Source organism: Ostrinia nubilalis, chromosome 12 (assembly GCF_963855985.1).
Source record: "Ostrinia nubilalis chromosome 12, ilOstNubi1.1, whole genome shotgun sequence".
In the NCBI taxonomy this organism is placed as follows: Eukaryota; Metazoa; Arthropoda; class Insecta; order Lepidoptera; family Crambidae; genus Ostrinia; species Ostrinia nubilalis.
In genome coordinates, this window is record NC_087099.1 from 7179831 (window position 1) to 7199822 (window position 19992).

At 34.6% G+C, this 19992-nt stretch overlaps 1 protein-coding gene across 3 annotated transcripts in view; it reads left to right on the forward strand.

The window, feature by feature from the left end:
• Nucleotides 1-19992, forward strand: part of LOC135076864 (lachesin-like) — a 39352-nt gene that overhangs the window by 3150 nt on the left and 16210 nt on the right. For all 3 annotated transcript variants that reach the window (XM_063971335.1, XM_063971337.1, XM_063971336.1), the window contains exons 2-7: nucleotides 7700-7759; nucleotides 11784-11887; nucleotides 12032-12239; nucleotides 12906-13061; nucleotides 15213-15341; nucleotides 17028-17165. In XM_063971335.1, the coding sequence (XP_063827405.1) occupies nucleotides 7700-7759; nucleotides 11784-11887; nucleotides 12032-12239; nucleotides 12906-13061; nucleotides 15213-15341; nucleotides 17028-17165 (795 nt within the window). The remainder of the gene's footprint in view (nucleotides 1-7699; nucleotides 7760-11783; nucleotides 11888-12031; nucleotides 12240-12905; nucleotides 13062-15212; nucleotides 15342-17027; nucleotides 17166-19992) is intronic.

Consider the following 19992-nt stretch of genomic DNA (forward strand, 5'->3'; position numbering starts at 1 on the left):
ACAAAAAGTAATTCCATTAACTTTAGTAAGTAAATATTTCTTAAGCTAAGATAAACTGTATTGTAATTAAATTATCTCATAACAAAATTACTGAATAGATTAAGTATTAGGATGTAAAAATTACTTGGATATTTTTAGCTCGAATTTAACCTATCATTTGGTTTGATATGCCCCGTAATTACAGTTTAATTCCGATATCATTAAATCAGACGGGAAATAACTTTTTGTTTCTTTTAAAAAATATCATACAAAAAAAAAACGAATTCTTTGTTGCTTACGATAAAAGCTACAACAAAAATATTCCAACAAGAAATGCCATAAACTGTCGCACCCAATTGAGTCGCACGACGTCATCCCATTAATGCTTGCAAGCGCCTCAAGCATCTCAGATTCATCCAAGGGGTCGTTCTTGTATTCCATAATTCAGTTAGCTGTAGGGAAAGAATCGCAAACAACGCGGGGTGACCCCTAGCCTGATGCGCCGACGGACGTCCGCTCCCGTCGCAACTGACAGTTATCGATGTATTCCACCCCCGCAATAAATATAATTGAGATGAGTTATGACAAAATACGCATGAATAATACCGTTTTGCCCGGATTTTACGCTGGCATCTGCAATATTTTGAGGATATTGGAAGTGAGGTAAAATGGTTATATTATTCTATCAAATTGAAAACACAGCTTACGTGCTACTTTGACATAGTGCATATAAGGACTATTCACTATTATTGCAAAATCTTATTTTAACTTTGACAAACGTGAAAAATCTGTCAAACTCCATACAAAAATCAGTGGTTATCATTATAGTTACGATCAAAGTTAGGTAGTGCAACTCAGCCTATGATTGCGATGCGTCATTCGTATGGTATTAGTTGGTACCTACAAGAAAAAATAATATTATAGAGAGAAGAATGACATTCAGTTACATGAGTTATACCTACATTACTAATTTACTTTCACTATTAATAAGTTTATATCTTAAGACCAGAACTGATTTTAGACATACCTACCAACCAGCGTTGCCAGACGTCCCGATTTTGGCGGGACGTCCCGATTTTTAAATAAAATTTATATGTCCCGCGCGGGACAGGCTCGGTCCCGCTTTTCGGAGAGAGACATTCACTTCACCAGACTATTGTTTGAAACGCCATATTATTGTAAAGATTTTTTTATTATTTCGATTTTGGTTTATTTATTCTTTTTTTATTCTAAAGACGAATTTAACGATAGAGTAAATCTGATTTAAAATATTATTTTTTGTTAAAATACATTTTCTATGGCTACTTTTCCTATCTATTGTCACGTAAACGTAATTTTAAGAGCCATTTTACATTTTCGTGCGAATTTCTAAGATTTTGGAAGCATGAATTACTATCTTAAGCAACACCCAGAGATTATTTAATAACTGCGAAAGATAGGTCAATCCTTGGTGTTGACCATTAATGAAATGGATTTACTAAAACTCTTTTGCTTAATTCACAGTGCCCCATCTCCCACAACCATTTTACGGAAAAATTGCCGCAGACTCATTTTCAAAGTCCTGTATCTATTATTTATGCTCATATAATAAGCTTAAAAATATATAGTAATCATCGGACATATATTCTTGTAGTCCATTAATGAAATAGATTCTTGAATTTCATTACCATTATTGAGTAAAATCTAAAAATAATTTGGCAAATTTGAAGATTAACGTCACATTTTGATCGTGGTTTTTGGTTTAAAAACACAGCAATAACTGCAATAAAAGTATCCAAAAATAAAGAATATTCATTGTAGAATTGATTTCTACAGTTATTGTTTAAATATTAGTAACCACTTTGTCAAAATATTGATGTGAATATCAGTATAAATTAAAATACGCAAGCCGACATCGATTAGTATGGCGCGAGCGCCCGTCAAGGTAGGACCTGTGTCATTTTTCCCGCCGTGACGTTTACGTGCGTTCGTGTCGTGAAGCGGTGATTTGTACGGCGACCAAATGCATTTGATACTATGCCGAGAGGCTGTTTCGAGTCGGCCGGCCGAGCAGAAATTGAAATGATGAATTTTAATTTCTTTGACGGATCTGGGTGTAACTATGTAGCTATAATATGTAGGTACCATGTATTTAATTTAATAAATAAATTATAAAAAAGTATATCCATTATGCTAGCACCCTTAACACAAGCATATTGGTTGCCTACTTTTGGACTAGATGGCGCTGTGAAATTGTCCAAAGATTTGTTTATTTATTTATCCGCTTTGAGTTTTGTTTCGTGAAGAAGAAAAAGAAGCGTTTTGTTTCGAGAGGGAAGCTTTGTTGTTAAATCTATACTAATAAAAGAGGAAAGATTTAATTGTTTGTTTGTTTGTTTGGAGGCAATAGGCTCCGAAAAAAAATTCTATCACGATTTAGAATCCTAATTTTTTTCTATGTAGGCTATAAAATATTTTCAAAAACTTTAGTCCAAAATCTTTGATAAAATTCGACGTTTAATAAATAAATTAGATAACATATTATTAATACTTTTTTTTCAGTACGATTTTAGTACTTGTTTTTCAGAAATTCTACGATTTAACTAAACTTCTTAAGTGTTTATATTTTATGCATATTTTATTAACTTCTAAAATGTACATAATATCCTATTGATAGATGATGTGCTTCGTATTTTATTAAAATTATTACCTGACTAGGTTAAAAAGGTGTGGAATGTTATTTTGGAGATAACTTGGTTCCATAGAAATATAGAGAGATGCTAAGTAATGCGCTGAGTTCGAAACTCAGTGTCGTATTAGAAATTCACACACACAAATAAATCAAATTATGTGCTCATTATCCACTGCGGTATCAGTATTCAACGTTCGAATAATCTTTAGTACTATGCAAGCAATATAAACTGTTTACATAATGACGTCGCTACTGTCATCATTGCTTTCACAAGCAATATGTTCCAATTTGTCCCTTGTCACATTTCCCTTTAGTTTCTGTGATCTGTGCTTGTTTCTAAGTTGATATCAATGAAATATTCCTTAGTACTTTTGATTTAAATTATTTTTTTTATTTTGACACGTGTTTGAAAAATCAAGGTCAGATAACAATAAAATAACAAGTGAAAACGTAACATTGCATTGCAACTCGCAATTTCGCAATATTGATGAGGAGATTCCATTGGAAAGTCTGTATTCATTCCTAGGATTCCCCTAACACCATCAAATTCAAGAGAATTCAAGAGAGTGCAGTTTCCCATCTCATGCTTATGGACCACGGTTTAAAATAGTGTGGTTGCATAGAGCCTGCAACGGGCAACGGCGTGCGCAGCTGCTCATACTAATTTTCGATACAAAAGTAAGTGTTGGCGCCCTCACGAGTTTTAGCGGAGTTCTATATGGTAGCGGGAGTAGACTTAATGGAAATCTATGCTTCTCCGACGACCAGTTGTATGTGGAATACTCCAGAGTATGCGCACACAATAGCCTGGTGATTTTAGCACCTGAAGGAAAAACAAAAAAACATTGTTTACAAATAAATCTGCGGCAGGTGTAGTGTTTTAATTTTGTTTTAGAAAGATCTCATAATTTTGTAAGTATTCAAATATTTAAACATAATAATTTGTAGATTTTATATCAAAAAATATAATCATTTAACAAAATTAATTTTCTTAGAATATTTTAATTCTATTAGAACCATTTTCCACTTCATCGTAGAAGAAGTCGCGGGCAAAAAGCTAGTATGAAATATGTAGTATTGCCCGCGGCTTCACCCGCTTGAAATTTAGTTTGTCACAGATCGTCATAAATTATAGCCTATACATTGTTATTCTAGTCGACGCCACGGATGGATGAGCGTCGCTGTCGCTGGCGACAGGGTCTTTTGGTTTAGGGTTCATGGCGTAGGTCCCAGTCAAAATGAAATTCACTCGTAGAAATTAATAAACTCAGTGTATTCACGAAAATGATTACACACAGCACTACAGTCGTATCGGAACTGAGTGAACCAAAGGTCTTGCGATAGGAACGTCCGACCCGAGTGATAGTTGAACACAGACTGCCTAGTACTGCTGTACTGTACTGTAAAGTTTCATCAAATCTGTTCAGTAGTTTTTGCGTGAAAGTGTAACAAACACCCAGACATCCACACAAACTTTCGTATTTATAATATTAGTAAGACTAGTAAGAAGTAAGATAGTAAGATGAATTATTTTAGTTATTTGTTTACTTATAATAATATTTATTTATTTATTTCTTAGCTCTGTCTGATAATGGATCTGGAGGAGATGCAATGGCCACCTCCGTAACAAAACAATAGAACCCTATGGAGTTTGGGCTTGTGTGATTCGCCTTGACGAATAGTTCGTATCCAGCGTCCGATGATGGAGCTGTAAGGGGGCAGATTTTTTTTTCACTATGTGACTGTCTTTATTTTGTACTTAATATATATTTTACATATTATACCTATTCGTGTTTCATTATGAATCGAAATATAAAAGACTTAATAAACTCTATTAAAATTTTAAATTAATTTATCAAGTTTGAATACCTCATTCTACCTTAAAATTAATAACTTAAATCAAGTCTTAATACGGTCACGGCTCAAGATTTTTTTGTCCATTTCAGCGTTCTTTTTACTCTTTTGACGTTGCGTTGACAGCTTTTGCCTAAATTCGCGCGGAATATTTTTGTGAAATGGCTCTTAAGTCAAATAAAAAGATAAATATTTGAAAACTTTTGATTGTATACGTTTTTTTACTATGTCCCGCTTTTGACGGAAGAATCCCGCTATTTTCACTCGAAAAGTACCAAAGTCCCGACTTGGCGAAAAAAAAAACTGGCAACGCTGCTACCAACCTACTCGTTTCGCCCACTGAAAACCAGCATCGTGGCCTTCCCCACCGTGGGCCACGGCATATGCTGAGTGGAGTCCCATTGCGATGGGCATCGCTGTTGCGACATAATAGCACTGCTTAGTTCATTTTTTATTTCTTGTAATATTTATGTGCTATTTCTGTCTTTTTTTCTGTATACGTTCTCTGTCCTTTACTAAGTGATGTTCATCGTAATAAATGTTTCTTTCTTTCGTTTATTAAATAGATATTATAAATATTTGAAGGATAATAACCTTTAATTAATTTCGTAAAAGCATTTCTTTTGTTCCAAAAACAGAACAAGACGCTCGACACTCGTCAGTACCATTTATATATCATTAACAAGAAATTAATTGTAATTATTACGAAGGACACTTAGAATTAAAGATAATTAAAAGATAGAAGCTTTTACTTCGAAACCCTTAATGAGAATTGTAAAACGATTAATTACTGTGAGACTCGTTTTTTTATTAAAATTATTTCTAATGCCTTATATTTTGGTAATAATAGTGAACACCTACAGATTTCGAAGGAAAATTACTTAAAAATTAACTAAACAAACAATACCTTTACTAGGAAATGTTTTTTTAAACTTCCTTGGGCACTACTCACATTATTATAGGTGGGTCACATCTTTTGGTAGTATTATCTACTTTGTCTATTCTGTGTACATTTAATTTATTAAAACACGCAGGATAATCGAGGTAAATTATATCAGATGACTATGGGATCAATGCTATACTGGAAAATAATGTTACATTCTACCTTAGCTCATACCTATTACATGCCCAGAGGTACGAAAACGACCCAATGCTACAATGTTCTCTTGCAATGCCTATAAAAGAAACTGTAAATATGCTAAATTAAATGCTAACAAAAATCTGAGACCTAAAGTTCTGGGCATATATGGGTTAATAGGGTTGTAAGCTAAGCCATTTTTAGTACGTTAATTACATCATCAGAACACAAAATTAATTTACAAGCGATAGGGAATGTAATTACTGTTCCCACGGTCTGAATAAAGTACAGACAAATGGACATAAAATTCTCTCCAATTAAGTTAAAATGTATCGTTTTATTTTGGAGGAGATTAAACCAAGTTGTGGAACTAAGTAAATTGCCCGCTATCCCGCGTCACGTAAAACAAAAAAAGAACTTTCCTAAATTGGTTTTAAGGCTCTGAAACTTTTTTCATAAATCAGATCCCCGTAATAGCAGGGCGTGTCTTTAAATTATTTAAATTATCCTCGCCTAATTTGATATTTTTTGCTCTGTACATTTATTTTCTATTCCCGAGAAAAAATTTACGTTCTTTCGTCTCAGTATCAATGACTACTTAAAGTTTGCGTACAGTAAAAGAAGTCGTAAGAAATCGAACGGCGCGACGTCTAGACGTCTTTTATGAAACGTATTTAATTGTTCGACTACAGGCATTAACATTTTATAACGAACACGTCATTAAAGTCGATTATCGTCGTTTAACTATATCGATTTTGCGGTTAACGCGTTGATCACTGCTCAACGAATGAAAGGAGGAAAGACTTGGGTTATGGTGGAATCCAATCCACTTATGGCGAAGTTGGCAATCGGACTGGAAGCGGCTTGTTTACCCTCGCAATGACCCCATGTCAACGAAGCTTGAGAAGTTGTGAGCATCCCTTCACAGGGAACTACGAAACTAAACATTCCTTGTTATTGGAGTCAACAACTAAATAAATATTTGAGTTCCGTGGAAGCTCCTTTTTCATGGAACGAATGTGGAACGTATTTTTTATGCTGCTATGGTATTAGTACATTTATTATTTCTCATCATATTAATTTCACTCTGGACATTCAAAATTCAGTTCAAATCCAGAAATAATTTCCGACAATTAATTATGATGCTCATTATCGTATCATTTTTGATTGTTGATTACAGGTATGATAGGTATAATTTTATTGCAATTTTAATTAATAGGTAACTGAATATTTTACAAAAAATCAAGAAATGGAACCCTAAAACTTTTACTAAATATTTTAATTTAAAACAATCGTATATCTTTTAACAAATTACTATCGCCTTAATAACGCTCAGAGTCGTGAGCTAAACATTAAAGCTTCAACGCCGCATCCACAGAGCAGAGTCGAGGGCGTGAATTATTCTTAAATCCGTGCCGATAATGGAACAATCCTGTCGCGCAGGGCGCTGTCATCGCTAGGCTTAATGGCGCACTCCCAGCAAAAACCTATCCTAGTTAATGTACCGGAGAGATGACAGGGACAATTAATGTGTTGTGTGTTGTGCACTCGCTTTACATTAACGCTATTAATACAGCTCTTCAGTTAAGTTTTTATTTCCCACGTGAGCGGCAGAGTGCGCCACGGAAATGGAAATGCAAGTTTAGGTTGCATGTTTTATGCAAAAGCCAATGGGCATTGAAATGAAGTTAGGTGTTCCGTGATCAAATATGCAGTCGATTTGGGTGGGGTCGATGGGTTTTCAGGGGCCTTTTCGAATATATTGACTGGCTTCACTTGTAGGTTAAATGCGTTTGCTAAATAGGAAACGCATTATTTAGGTCGCTGTAATTATTTGTACATTTGTTTTGTATTATTTGGCCAGATGAATATACATATTATGGTAATATTAAAATCGTATAAAAGTCATTACCGTTAAAATTCTTGAATGTTTATGTGACATACCTAACCTATTCCAAATTGAATTTAAATGGATCAAACTTTTTCTTATTAGATTAAACCACAAAATTATCCTCTTCATCATTTATCATGAAATTGGCATTTTCGAATGATCAATATAATATTCCTGTCTTTTGTAAAGCCAATTAATGAGCAAACATTTTGTTAATTTGTTGCAGGCCGGGAATTACCCACTGGACAAAATGTAGTATCCGTAGCACCTATAGAAGTTCCAGACGGTAAGTTCTTTGGTAATTACTAGTAATAATAAATCTTTATCTACCTCTGGGAAGATTCTAATGTAATTGAAATTATTATTAGTAATTAAAAGTTGGGACTAATGATAAAATTTACCTACGCCTCAAGACGAAAATCTCCTTACTTAGCATGGTTTCTAGCTGTGCACTATTTACTGCGCTTGACACAAAGTCAGCAAGTTTTATTTTCATATCATTGGGTGTACGATCTGCTGTTGAAAACTGGTGTTAAAAATACTCATTATTATGATGGAGTAGTTCGTAAATTGAAGTGCTATTCTATGTTTATCATAATGGCATAATCATGCTAAAAATGTTTAGCAATCTTGTTGTTTTACCAAGTTATCGGTTTAACATAGAAATAAAGTTAATTTGCAAACAATTGACCATAGCTGCGATAACCATCAGTAAATTAAGACTTACGATCCTTTTGAGCTCTAGAAATTTGCATCGAATTAACCGTGTTGCGCAATACATCGTTAACGTGCGTAAATAGGTTATGTTGGTCACAGTGCTAGTAAATAACAGTAGGCTCATAATGTTCCATAGGGACCATAGGGCTAATACAATTTTCAGGCAGCGCAAAATCCTTAAGAACGAAACATGAGGAAGGTACATTAGCGTAAATTTTCCGGGGGATAGCCTTTCTCTGGAGGTTCCCTGGCCCAAGCTTAAATTTTAACATAATTTTTCACTAAATGATACTACCTCAAAAGAATAGATTTTAATTATAAATCGAGCAATTCTCAAAAACCTGATGAAATCGGATGAATTGTTTGAAATCTACGAAACTTATTAGGGACGGTATCCCTATCGATTGGCAGGAATTTTCTCTATAACAAACCAACCTACTGAATGTATCTACATTAGTGCCAGGTATTCGATCAATTGACCATCTTGAAAGCAGCCGCACACTACTAAATGTCACTTTGTGAGAAATTCCTTTGGCACTAACGAGAGATTCACTGCTAATGTGTCGGAAAATACGGGATTTATCGCAAATAGATTTAATCGCGTCTTAGAACTTCCTTCCACGTGTTACCAATGAATCCTACCTTGTCTAAAAATAAATGTATTGTCCTGTCCTCTTGTTCCTTTGTAGATATTGATAGTTTTTGGTTAGTCCATGTTAATTTTTAAAAATGTGTCAGGTAACTATCTCTAGGGAAATTGGGAATAAGGTAGGTATACTATTATAATTTTACTTTTAATCATTTATTATTATTTGTAGCAGCTTTATATAGTAAACCAAAAATTCAAATAAATAAACATTTTACTTATAAAGTTCTCATTTGAATAGATAACAAACTCAATGGGGTGGCACTAAGTATAGCTTTAACATACAAAAAGGATAACTAATGTATACAAGTATACAGGGTGACTTTTCAATCAGTATCCAAATTTTTAGGAGCGACTCAGAATCACTCAACTATACAGCTTATTAAAAAAATTTGGATACTGATTACAAAATCACCCTGTATGTATACAGGGTGTTAGGTAAATGGGTATATGAGCCGACACTAGCCCATGTTAACATATAAATGGTATGGTGAAGTCAGAAAATTGATATCATCATTTTTTTTTTTTAATTTTCATACAAAATAAATTTTATAAAATCCGATTTGTATGAAAATTAAAATAATTAAATTTGAGATATCAATTTTCTAACCTCACCATACCATTTTTAAGCCCATGTTAACATGGGCTAGTGTCGGCTCATATACCCATTTACCTAACACCCTGTATAGGTAGACCAAAAGTAGAGAACGACAAATTAAATAGGTCATTACAGTGACAGAATGACCTGCATAATAACTTTCCGACTGCGGTGAACCACGTGGCATTAACATTGAATGCACCTAGTAGAATTCGTTGTATTTTAACGTGCGATGTGGTGGACGTCATTAATTTTATCGTTTCGGTTTTCAGTCAAAAAGTCCAGATAAATTAAGTATTAAATAGTTCTAAAAGTGACAGATTCGTAGCGAATAACCATCCTCTTCACTGTAACAATTACTGAAAATTGCATTAAAATCCATAGCGTAGTTTTAAATTATGATTTTGGAGTAAATAAATTTAATTATTTTAAGAAGATTTATGCAAACAGACAGCGGCAGTGATTCGTTTTATACCATGTTTATTTATTCATTTATTGCTATCAAATACATAGTACACTAATAAACTTAAAACTAGGTAACTTAGATACTATGCACACCCAGTTGGGTAACACACGAACAGCCAAACCTGTAATAACTTAAATACCTAATGCAAAAACACTATGAGTAGAAGTAGAATCTTATTAATTAAGCAACTCTTCCTTTAAAGAGAAAAAGCATAAAACAAACCTGCGCTATCGTTCTTCAGATAATTATCTACTCAGTAAAATTAAATTTTGCACAGTGTTCCTGAAAAAAATTCGAAAATTTATTTCTTGAGAGTTGCTATTGCAGAGCTAAGATTTTAAAGAAGATAAAATTATTACAAGTTAATAATATCGCAACTTACTGATTTTTTTAATATCTTATCTCTAGGTTGACTGGAAGAGATCGCTTTATAGCTAAAAGAATGCCTAAATTTTGCCATATTTTTTATATTTCTTTCGTTTATTTTCTTTTCTTGTATGATGTGCAATAAAATTCTATCTATCTATAAGTAGCTGCTTTCAGTCTGCTTCTACAACTGTATTTAGGTATTTTGTCACCGAAGTGACTCTTCACAAAAATAAGACATACTGTTTGTTATTGGGGACCACGCATTAATCATGCCTATAGTTTCGCCGACGTCGGACGCGGTGGCACCAAGGACTTGGCCTCAAGTGAGCGTCAAAGTAACGTAACCTAAGTGCACTATATTAATAAAACAGAAGAGTTTAAGTACTTGCTTCGTTGAGGTCTCAAACTACTGTTTCGAATTCAAAAATTACTTTTGTGTTCGATGGATGGATTTATAAATAAATAATAAATAAATAAAAAATCGTTTATTGCTTGCTTTACAAAAAAGGAATTACAAAAAAAACTTATATTATAAAGGTGGAAGCAATTAGAGGTGGCTCAGCTTGTGCTGCCAAGGACTACTTGTCCTAGACGGCGCTGGTTTTCAGCCATCCCCACTTCTCTTGAGGTGTTGATCGAGAAGAATGGTCACGGGGGCTTAGAAAATACGAGTAAAAGGAAAGACAAGTAACAGTAATATGTATCAAGGATGTATAGAAGCAGAGTCTCAATTAAAATATTGCAAAAACGGGACACATTATTCAAACAATTTTCTCACTAAGTCGCAGGCACAGCTAGGTGCCTCGTCACACCTCTACAATATTCAGTTTTATTCCTACTGGAGTGTCTCTTCGAAGAAATTCTGTAGGTGTGGTGAACATGCGTACCTACCTATATGTCAATTTGTATATTATATTCTCTGAAACAGAGAATGATATGTAATTCTGCAAATTGTGTTACTTATTGTGTAAAGATCATGTTCCATAAGTCACTTTTAAATCTCTGGCTGTACAGAATTCTAACGAATTGGGGTTTAGTTGTATATTTTCTAAACTGGAATTTAAAAGAATGAGAAAAAATATATTTATTTGATACCAAAAATAGACAGATACAAATCAACATAGAGCAAAAAAAAGAATTAGTTATACCAAATTGTCTCTGGAACCATATAATCAGATTATTTCTTAATTGATATTCGATACTTGTTTTTAACAGGATAAAATTATTGAATGTAATACCAAAAGCAAAAAATCATCCACTTTAAGCTTATTTTGATAGTACCATGTGCCACCGCCCATTCAGTATTGTTATTCAGTTAGGTAGGTATATTATTTAAAATCAATTTGTGAATAAACAAACGCGGATAGTGAAGCCCCGTCTTTAGCATACGTAACAACGTGATGTTTGTGACTTTCCGTGGTTCAGTCCGATCGATCTAAAAGTTTTAGTCTAGCAAACACACAACAACAACAACTTTATTGCCGGTCTTAAAAACAAGCTATTTTTTGTTCCAGAAACAATGTATCCGAGATTCGCGGAGCCAATACCGAACGTCACAGTGACGATAGGTAGAGACGCGTTGTTAGCGTGCGTCGTCGAAAATTTGAGAGGATTTAAGGTAATATCTTGTGATAAGTCTTCCGAGTACATTCTTATCCTTAAGACATGTAAGTTGGCATTGTGCTGGTGTTTGTTTGTACGAGACTTAGAGGCCTATTGTTCGCGCATGCCAAATCTGCTATAGATAAATCTTTTGTTTTAGGTGGCCTGGGTGAGGATGGATACTCAGACAATACTGAGTATCCACCACAACATAATAACGCAGAATCCCCGGATAAGCCTCTCGTATAATGACCATCGGTCCTGGTACCTCCATATAAAGGACGTGCAGGAGGTTGACCGCGGCTGGTACATGTGCCAGGTCAACACTGACCCGATGCGGTCAAGGAAAGGATACTTGCAAGTTGTAGGTGAGTTTATCATTCCTATTTTAATGTGTTACATTAACTTGCTTATTAATAAATAACAATTGAAGGCTAATTTACATTTCATGTGACCTAGTTATAGTAGTAAATTGTCTAGAATATTATTATTTGGTTTAATCAATAGCGCTATAAAATATTCAAAACGACCGATAATTATTACCTACTATAAGGTAAGGAATGTTTTAGTTTGAGGATAGTTATATATATATATATTTTAAACCCTTCAGTTTTAAGACAAATTACTTACACCTGATTTTGAATATTAATCGTTATTTATAAAGCCTTATATTAAATTAAAGGGAAGTCAAAAACAATTTGAATATAGGTATGTAGTTTCATATCTAAAGAACTTCTAACCACCAAACCCTTTATTTTTCTTTTTTTTTACGTCGGGAAATGCGATTTGGTTTTATTTATATTTGTTTCATTAGCGAGTCCTTAAGTGTTAAGACAAATTACACCTAATTTTGAACATTAATTAATCAATCAATCCTTATTGATAAATCATTATAATTAGTTAAACCGAAGTCAAAAACAATTCGAATATAGTTTCATATCTAAAGAACTCCAAACGACCAAACCAAAACCATTGCACCACCCTCGAATATAGTTCCGGTAACAAGTTAATAACATGTTTATTGGGTCGTGCAGTGCCACCATCAATCATCGACAACATGACGTCGACCGACATGGTGGTGCGCGAGGGCTCCGATGTGACCTTGGTGTGTCGCGCTTCCGGGTACCCGGAGCCCTACGTCATGTGGCGGCGCGAGGACGGGCAAGACTTCAACTACAATGGAGAACAAGGTATCTAAGGGAATATTCTTTTTTTGTAAATGCACTCATTGTCATGAGAAAGAAAGAAAATAAATTAAATGTACACAATATACTGAAAAGGCTATGGAGAGGGCTATGCTTGGTGTTTCTTTGCGAGATCGAATCAGAAATGAGGAGATCCGTAAACGAACCAAAGTCGCTGACATAGCCCGACGGATTAGCAAGCTGAAGTGGCAATGGGCAGGGCACATAGTACGCAGAACTGACGGCCGATGGGGCAGAAAGGTTCTGGAATGGAGGCCGCGTACCGGAAAACGCAGCCTGAGACGTCCACCTACAAGGTGGACCGACGACATCGTAAAGGTAGCAGGGAAGCGCTGGACGCAGGCCGCTACCAATCGATCAACATGGAAAGCATTGGGGGAGGCCTATGTTCAGCAGTGGACGTCCTATGGCTGAAATGATGATGATGATGATGATACTGAAAAGGTGGGGCCCACTCAGCGTGTGTCGTAGCATCTCAGGAATGCTACAACTCTGATCTTCATTACACTATATCGTGTTCTTTTACATAGTTACACACTATATTTGAGACTATATTACATAAAGTACATCGCAATATGAAGTCTAACTGGTCGCTTCAATTCAACATTAAATTAAATCACATTGTTGCGATTTAAATTACCTATTTGTGGAACGCTTAACGTCTGGACTGAAAGGGAATTTAATTATTTTCCAACGTCTGTCTATGTTTGTCTTACCTCTCTTTAATAACAATTTATTAATAGTTTTAAGAAAAAGGTTTCATCATTACACAAAAACTATTAACTCGGTTAATTATAAACAGATATGTATAATATGTGAGAATATGTAGCAAACAGGTCAATGTAAAAAACTTACTGTTTAATGATTTCAAACTGACAATTTTATCGAAATTTAAATCATTGACTTTATTTTAAACATTATTTGGTTATTTTAACGATTTCGTTCCAGCGAACGTACCATTTTATTTGTTACAAAATCCAACGAGCAAACAGCGGGATTCCCGTAAATGCAAACAAATAACCACCGAAATGTGGAGGGGCCTCCGGAAATTATCAGTCGCGCGAAATTCCGGTTAATGTTTAGTAATGCTAGTGTTTATATCAGACTGAGCTGAATTCTAACCATGCAAATATTGCCCAATTTTACCCACAATTATTTTCGTTTAATCCCCAGTTTTTGATCCGTAGTTAAAATAACCAACTAAGGTACAAACATCTTGGCCTAAGTTACAACGATATTTATAATGGAATCTCTCATGGGACATAATTCTAGAATTTTATCTGCTATCGAAATGAGAGCATTTTAACGTAAGTACTTAGTTTAATGTTTGCGAGTTCCTACAGAATGTTAATATTACTTGCACTATTCGGTACAAGCGCTCTAACTGTCGCCATCTTTTACCACTGCACACAATATAAACACTCAGGGCGCCTCCAAATTAGACGCGTGATTCCTCACGGTCACCAGTTAATAAAACTTTAAAGTAACTATATTACCTGATCAATACTGTCCTGTCAGTGTGGTCATCCGATTGATAGTCATCATTAACTCAGAGTAATCAAACGTAGCTGTGGTGAAACCTGGCGATCGAATAGAGCGATATCATTGTCACTCACTCACGATTCCGTCAAAGCGCTCTGATTTAGCACACTGCCAGATGTCGCATCTGTTCGCTGTGCAAACTCTAATAGCACGAGTGCATTACTAACTTAAAACAGAATTTATGAAAAAAAAAGTTTAAAAAATTATAGAATAAAATAACTTAAGCCTACCTATTCTGCTCTATCTTAACGGGATGCACCCTGATTTTAGGTGTCAAAAGTACTTACCTATTGATTCAAATAATTGGGAGATAAATATAGTTACTTCAGAAATATATTGTCCTTTCTTAACTTAATTTGTGTCTACGGGTACAGAATAATAATAAGTATAGATCTACGGATCTACCTACCTTTCAAGCATAATTTTTAAATACCTACTAACTTGAACATATTGAATTGCCTAAGGTGGGAATCGAACCCTGGTTGATCCCAAATAGTTTAACACAATTTATTCCACAAACTTTTACAGACACTCGTTTACGTTCAAAGTTTTTATTTCAGATCTTTTGTAATGGTATTGTTTTTGTCTGAACAGTCAGCGTCGTGGACGGGGAAACTCTGACCATAACCAAGGTCTCCCGACTGCACATGGGAGCGTACCTCTGCATCGCGTCCAATGGGGTTCCCCCTTCCATCAGTAAACGGATCATGCTGATGGTGCAATGTAAGTACTATATCACCAGCAAAGAAATCTGATTTTTTAGGAAGTTACAAGATCCATGCCTAGAGAAGTATTTTTAAAACATCATAGCGTAGGTACCTACGTAGTCTACAACCTTCTTAATTACTAAAAGTCCCATTAGCCCCTCGTGGTAAGCTAATTGTGCTTTTATTACGAGTGGGCTCACCCAACCACTGTTTGGTAACTCATGTGACTTTTACTTGTGAAAAAATATCTAATATCACAGTTAATTGAAAGCTAATTGTGTTTATAGGGCTAAAGTAATTTGTTTTTAGTTAATTAGTCCCTTACAGTTATTGGTTTCATTTACCCAATTAATATTTTCTCAACCCACACAAGAAAAATATATGTACCGACCCATTATAAATATTTGTCCTAGAAAGATAATAACAATTAAAATATAGTTTCAAATTGTTTACTGCCTGCGTAGGTAGACTTGTAATTAATACCAAGTATTACAGATGATACGCGGGCAGAGGGGAATATCCAAGCATTGCTATATTGCAAGGGGAATTTGATCAATGCCATCTCAAATTTCAATCTCGATTGTACGAAGCCCTTGTTAGTAATAATGCCCAAACTTCAGTGTCCTATCAAATTACTGAAACTGTCAAATCTATTTCCACCTGTATCAATCATTTCACGCATTATAAGTGATCGGTGAACGACGTCAACAAAGTAGACCTTCAAAGGAAAAGAAGGCACTCTATTGTCTCCCACGGTAGTCAATGTAGTTGAAAAAGTAAAAACTTTTACTTTAAACGCCTTAGTTTCAATTACGACTCTACAACTGAGCTTTGAGTGTCGAATGACTGGGAGTTTACCCTATCAGACAAATACATGCTACCTGGAAAAATGTCCAGAAACATTTGAATACAGACGATGGCACAATAAGCTAAAAGATCTTGTCGTATTTCGTTGTGATACAGGATGTTTTGCAAGGTGCTGTTGTCCGTACAAAATAAACTTCTAAAACAACAAAAATTGACAAACGTGCGAACCAATATTTGCAAATGGGTTTTACAAAATGAATTTGGGTCTATTACTAGTGGATATGCGAAAACACAGCTAGCATGCAAAATCGTAGGCAAACGCGAAACCCAGGGCAGTTCAATCGCGTATTCATCACAGTAATCTCGCGATCCGAATAATAAAATGTTCTGTGTACTCGTATACAGGCCTATGCATTATTTAGTAAATGAGAAGACTACCTAAAGCCTTACTATCCGTATTTTGTATATTATGTTTCTACTCGTAGCTACAGCGTCGAATAAAGCTGTTACTTGGTATCGAACTTCACTTTTACAAGTTCGTTTAATTCTCAATTTTTGTCCCTTTGGACCATAATAATATTGGCCCATTTATTGTCCCGAAGGGCAGGATTAAGGTAATACTCGGACGCGTAAAAGCGCTTTTAAAAAACTAATCTGCAGAAAGTAAATTAATTCTATGACTCGACTTCATATCACTTTGAATAGACCATTGGTTTGTGTAGGTAGTTCTTTCAAAGTTATTAGTGGCAATTTTGTTGAACCTTTTACTAATCCTAACTAAAATATCAGCCTTTGGAATTAAGAACTGTCAGCCACTTAGGCATTAAACGAAATATACTTTTATTGAGTTGGTTTTTCCTTGAATTTTCGCAATATTATGTAATTTTTGTCACAGTTCCACCGATGCTGTCCATTCCAAACCAGTTGGAAGGTGCGTACATCGGGCAAGACGTCACTCTGGAGTGCCACACGGAGGCATTCCCCTCGTCCATCAACTACTGGACCACAGATAAAGGAGACATGATCATTTCCGGTGAGATTTTTAATAGAATAATTCTTTAGTAGGTAATTCCTTATAAAGGCGAGAGTGAATAGGCACTTACAAGGCAGATACCTGTACCATCCAAAAATTCATTGCACCAGGAACGATTGCGGTCAAATACCTGCCTTGTTATGCATTAAAAAATTGGATCTTTTGTCTAGCATAAAATTTTTCACTTAAAAATACAAAAATATCTCGGATAGTGTCAAATTTTATAAGTAAATCCAATATTTCCACCACTCAGAGGTCTACCAGCGAAAAGCCGTAAGTTCAAGTATTAGTCGCTTTTTCAAGTCGAAGATCATATTTTGATCAATAAACCTTACACGTGTATTAACTACCGCTGCTAGGCCTCATATTAGCCTACTCAGTTACAGTAATAACACCTTTTTAATTAACACCCATACTTATAAGCGTAATGTGGGTTTTTAACATACTACTGACAATGAGGCCTTTTACTAGGCAAAAACTTTACACCTGAAAATTTTCTGTATTGTAAAAACAACAGAATACATTAAAATGATCCACCACACAAATTGAAGCACATCCTGTAATAGGTCTGGGAAACTTAATCGGCGCTGGAGTAAACTGCTGATTGCATTTACATTCAGATGCATCCTGCAAAAAATATGAATGATCAGACTTCAAAAACTACAGTTTTCAGTGTAAACAAGGAATTTATAGATTCCGCAACATTTTAAAGATTCAGCATTAAATATTATTATTATTCCACGAGAACTAGAGTAAGGATGCAAAACAAGACTCAAATAAGACAACGTTAAAGATGCACATTTTTCTCGCTGTGTCGTTTTAATATGCAGCCAACGTAATTTAGTTGGTTTAAGAATGCTATAAAAGTCACAGTGCACATACGTTTACAGTATGAATATGAACAAATATTGCAGTGCATTTTCTTCTTGAAGATTATTTCAAGTTTTTATTTTAATGAATAAAGATTATGAAAGTTTGATTGTTACTACCGCAAATCTGTTAGCATTGCTAGGCTAGGCTAGGATATCCTTGTTTTATCTTTGTCACAGGTACAGACAATAGCACCTCAAACACTATCTATGCTGAGTTGCACCACCTAACTTTGACCGTAATTACCTAAGTATAACGATAGCCGGTGCTTTTTACATGAAGTTTGTCAGATTTTTGACGTTTGTTAAGTCAAAGTAAGATGGTGCAACCCAGCCTTAGATGTAATAAGTGCTATTTTGCAACAAAATGTTTCAGTTTAATGTGCTGTCGTCTGTAAGTACATAAAAGTGCTAACCTTTTTATTTTTCTCCTTTTTCTATTCATTAACAAACACTCACTCTCTTTTTATTTACTTGAAATAAGTACCAATCAAATCGATATTATGACAATGCACCCCATTTCTTCTAAATATTTTGTGAGTAAGTAATATAAAACAAACGAATCCTATTTACATTACATTTCATTTAGCTTATACCCCGTTGGTGTTGCTAAAATAGAATGGCACCCTTGCTTGTCCTCTAGACTCGTATATAAATATCAAAGGGTCGATGTTTCAAAAGAAGCGTTAATTCAAGTTTTCTGACGCTGGACTCAAGTTTGCATGCTTATCCAATGAAGCACATCTCTCGATTCGAATTTCAATGCAATCTGTGCTAAAATTCGTGTGATTGAAACCATGTCATATGCCTTAATGATTCCAAGTTCTAAGATTTCTGAGCTCTGATATTAGCATTTTCAAAATACCTAATTTTGTTCGATACAAAAAAGTAATTAAAATCTGTAATACATGTCCAGTACTAGTAGTAATACTTATACATACTATAATCTACGAACGGACTGTTATTTGTAACCAATTAAAACACCATTTGGTTTTAATAAATCTGCTCACTAGAAAAATAATATGAGCAATGATTCATAATTCTGAAAAATGGCGAATGCTTTGCGTCAAATTCAAAGACCGAATAATAGATTTAATTGAATTCTACTCGTATTGTTACTTTTCTTTGGAAATATTTACATGGCGAGAACCTTACAACCTATTGAATACATACAGTGTTTTACTATACAATTGAAAGCTCAGAATATGAACTAGCATTATTAATACTCATGTAAACAAGCAGTGTCTGTTGAAGAATGGAATCGATTCCATCACTGATTTATTGCCTCTTAATGAAAATAGTTTTCCCCTGTGTTCGTGTAGTGTATAAATAAACGTCCCGAATGTAATTCTTCATGCAAGCAAGTTTTATCATGAGAATACTTTCGCATTGTGTTTCGCATTCAAACCTTGCAAATGAGTATTCGATTTGCGTAGTAACCTGTTTTTGATGAAATAGGCATAATATTATACGAGTTTTATGATGAAAAAGATGATTTAAAACTTTTTTCAGACCTATTTTGTTCTCTCTGAATCCTTGCTTCTTTACTGCTTTGAGCTTTTATTTCCATTCTTACTTTGTATTAATAATGTTGCTCAATACAGTTAACGCCACATCAATTAAATAATATTAAAAAGTGTGGTGTGGTGGTATTCAATTTAATATTAAAAAAAAATCCAATATGCTTTCGACTATACTTTGATCAAGTGGATTTTATTTCCGTGCTTTTTTTGTGTTTACATAAATCCAGTCAGATTCGGTTCGTTTTGTACCAACCCTTACCAGTTTAAATCAAAACGATCTCCGCAATCCTCAGGACCCAATAAAAAGTTTTTCCATCGAATTTAAGATGCACATATTTTTAGCACAGCCTTACCAATATTTCTGACGTCCACGCAAACTAAGTTGCGGACATAGCTAGTAAATAAATAGGTCAAACTGTTTGTGCATGTATGCGC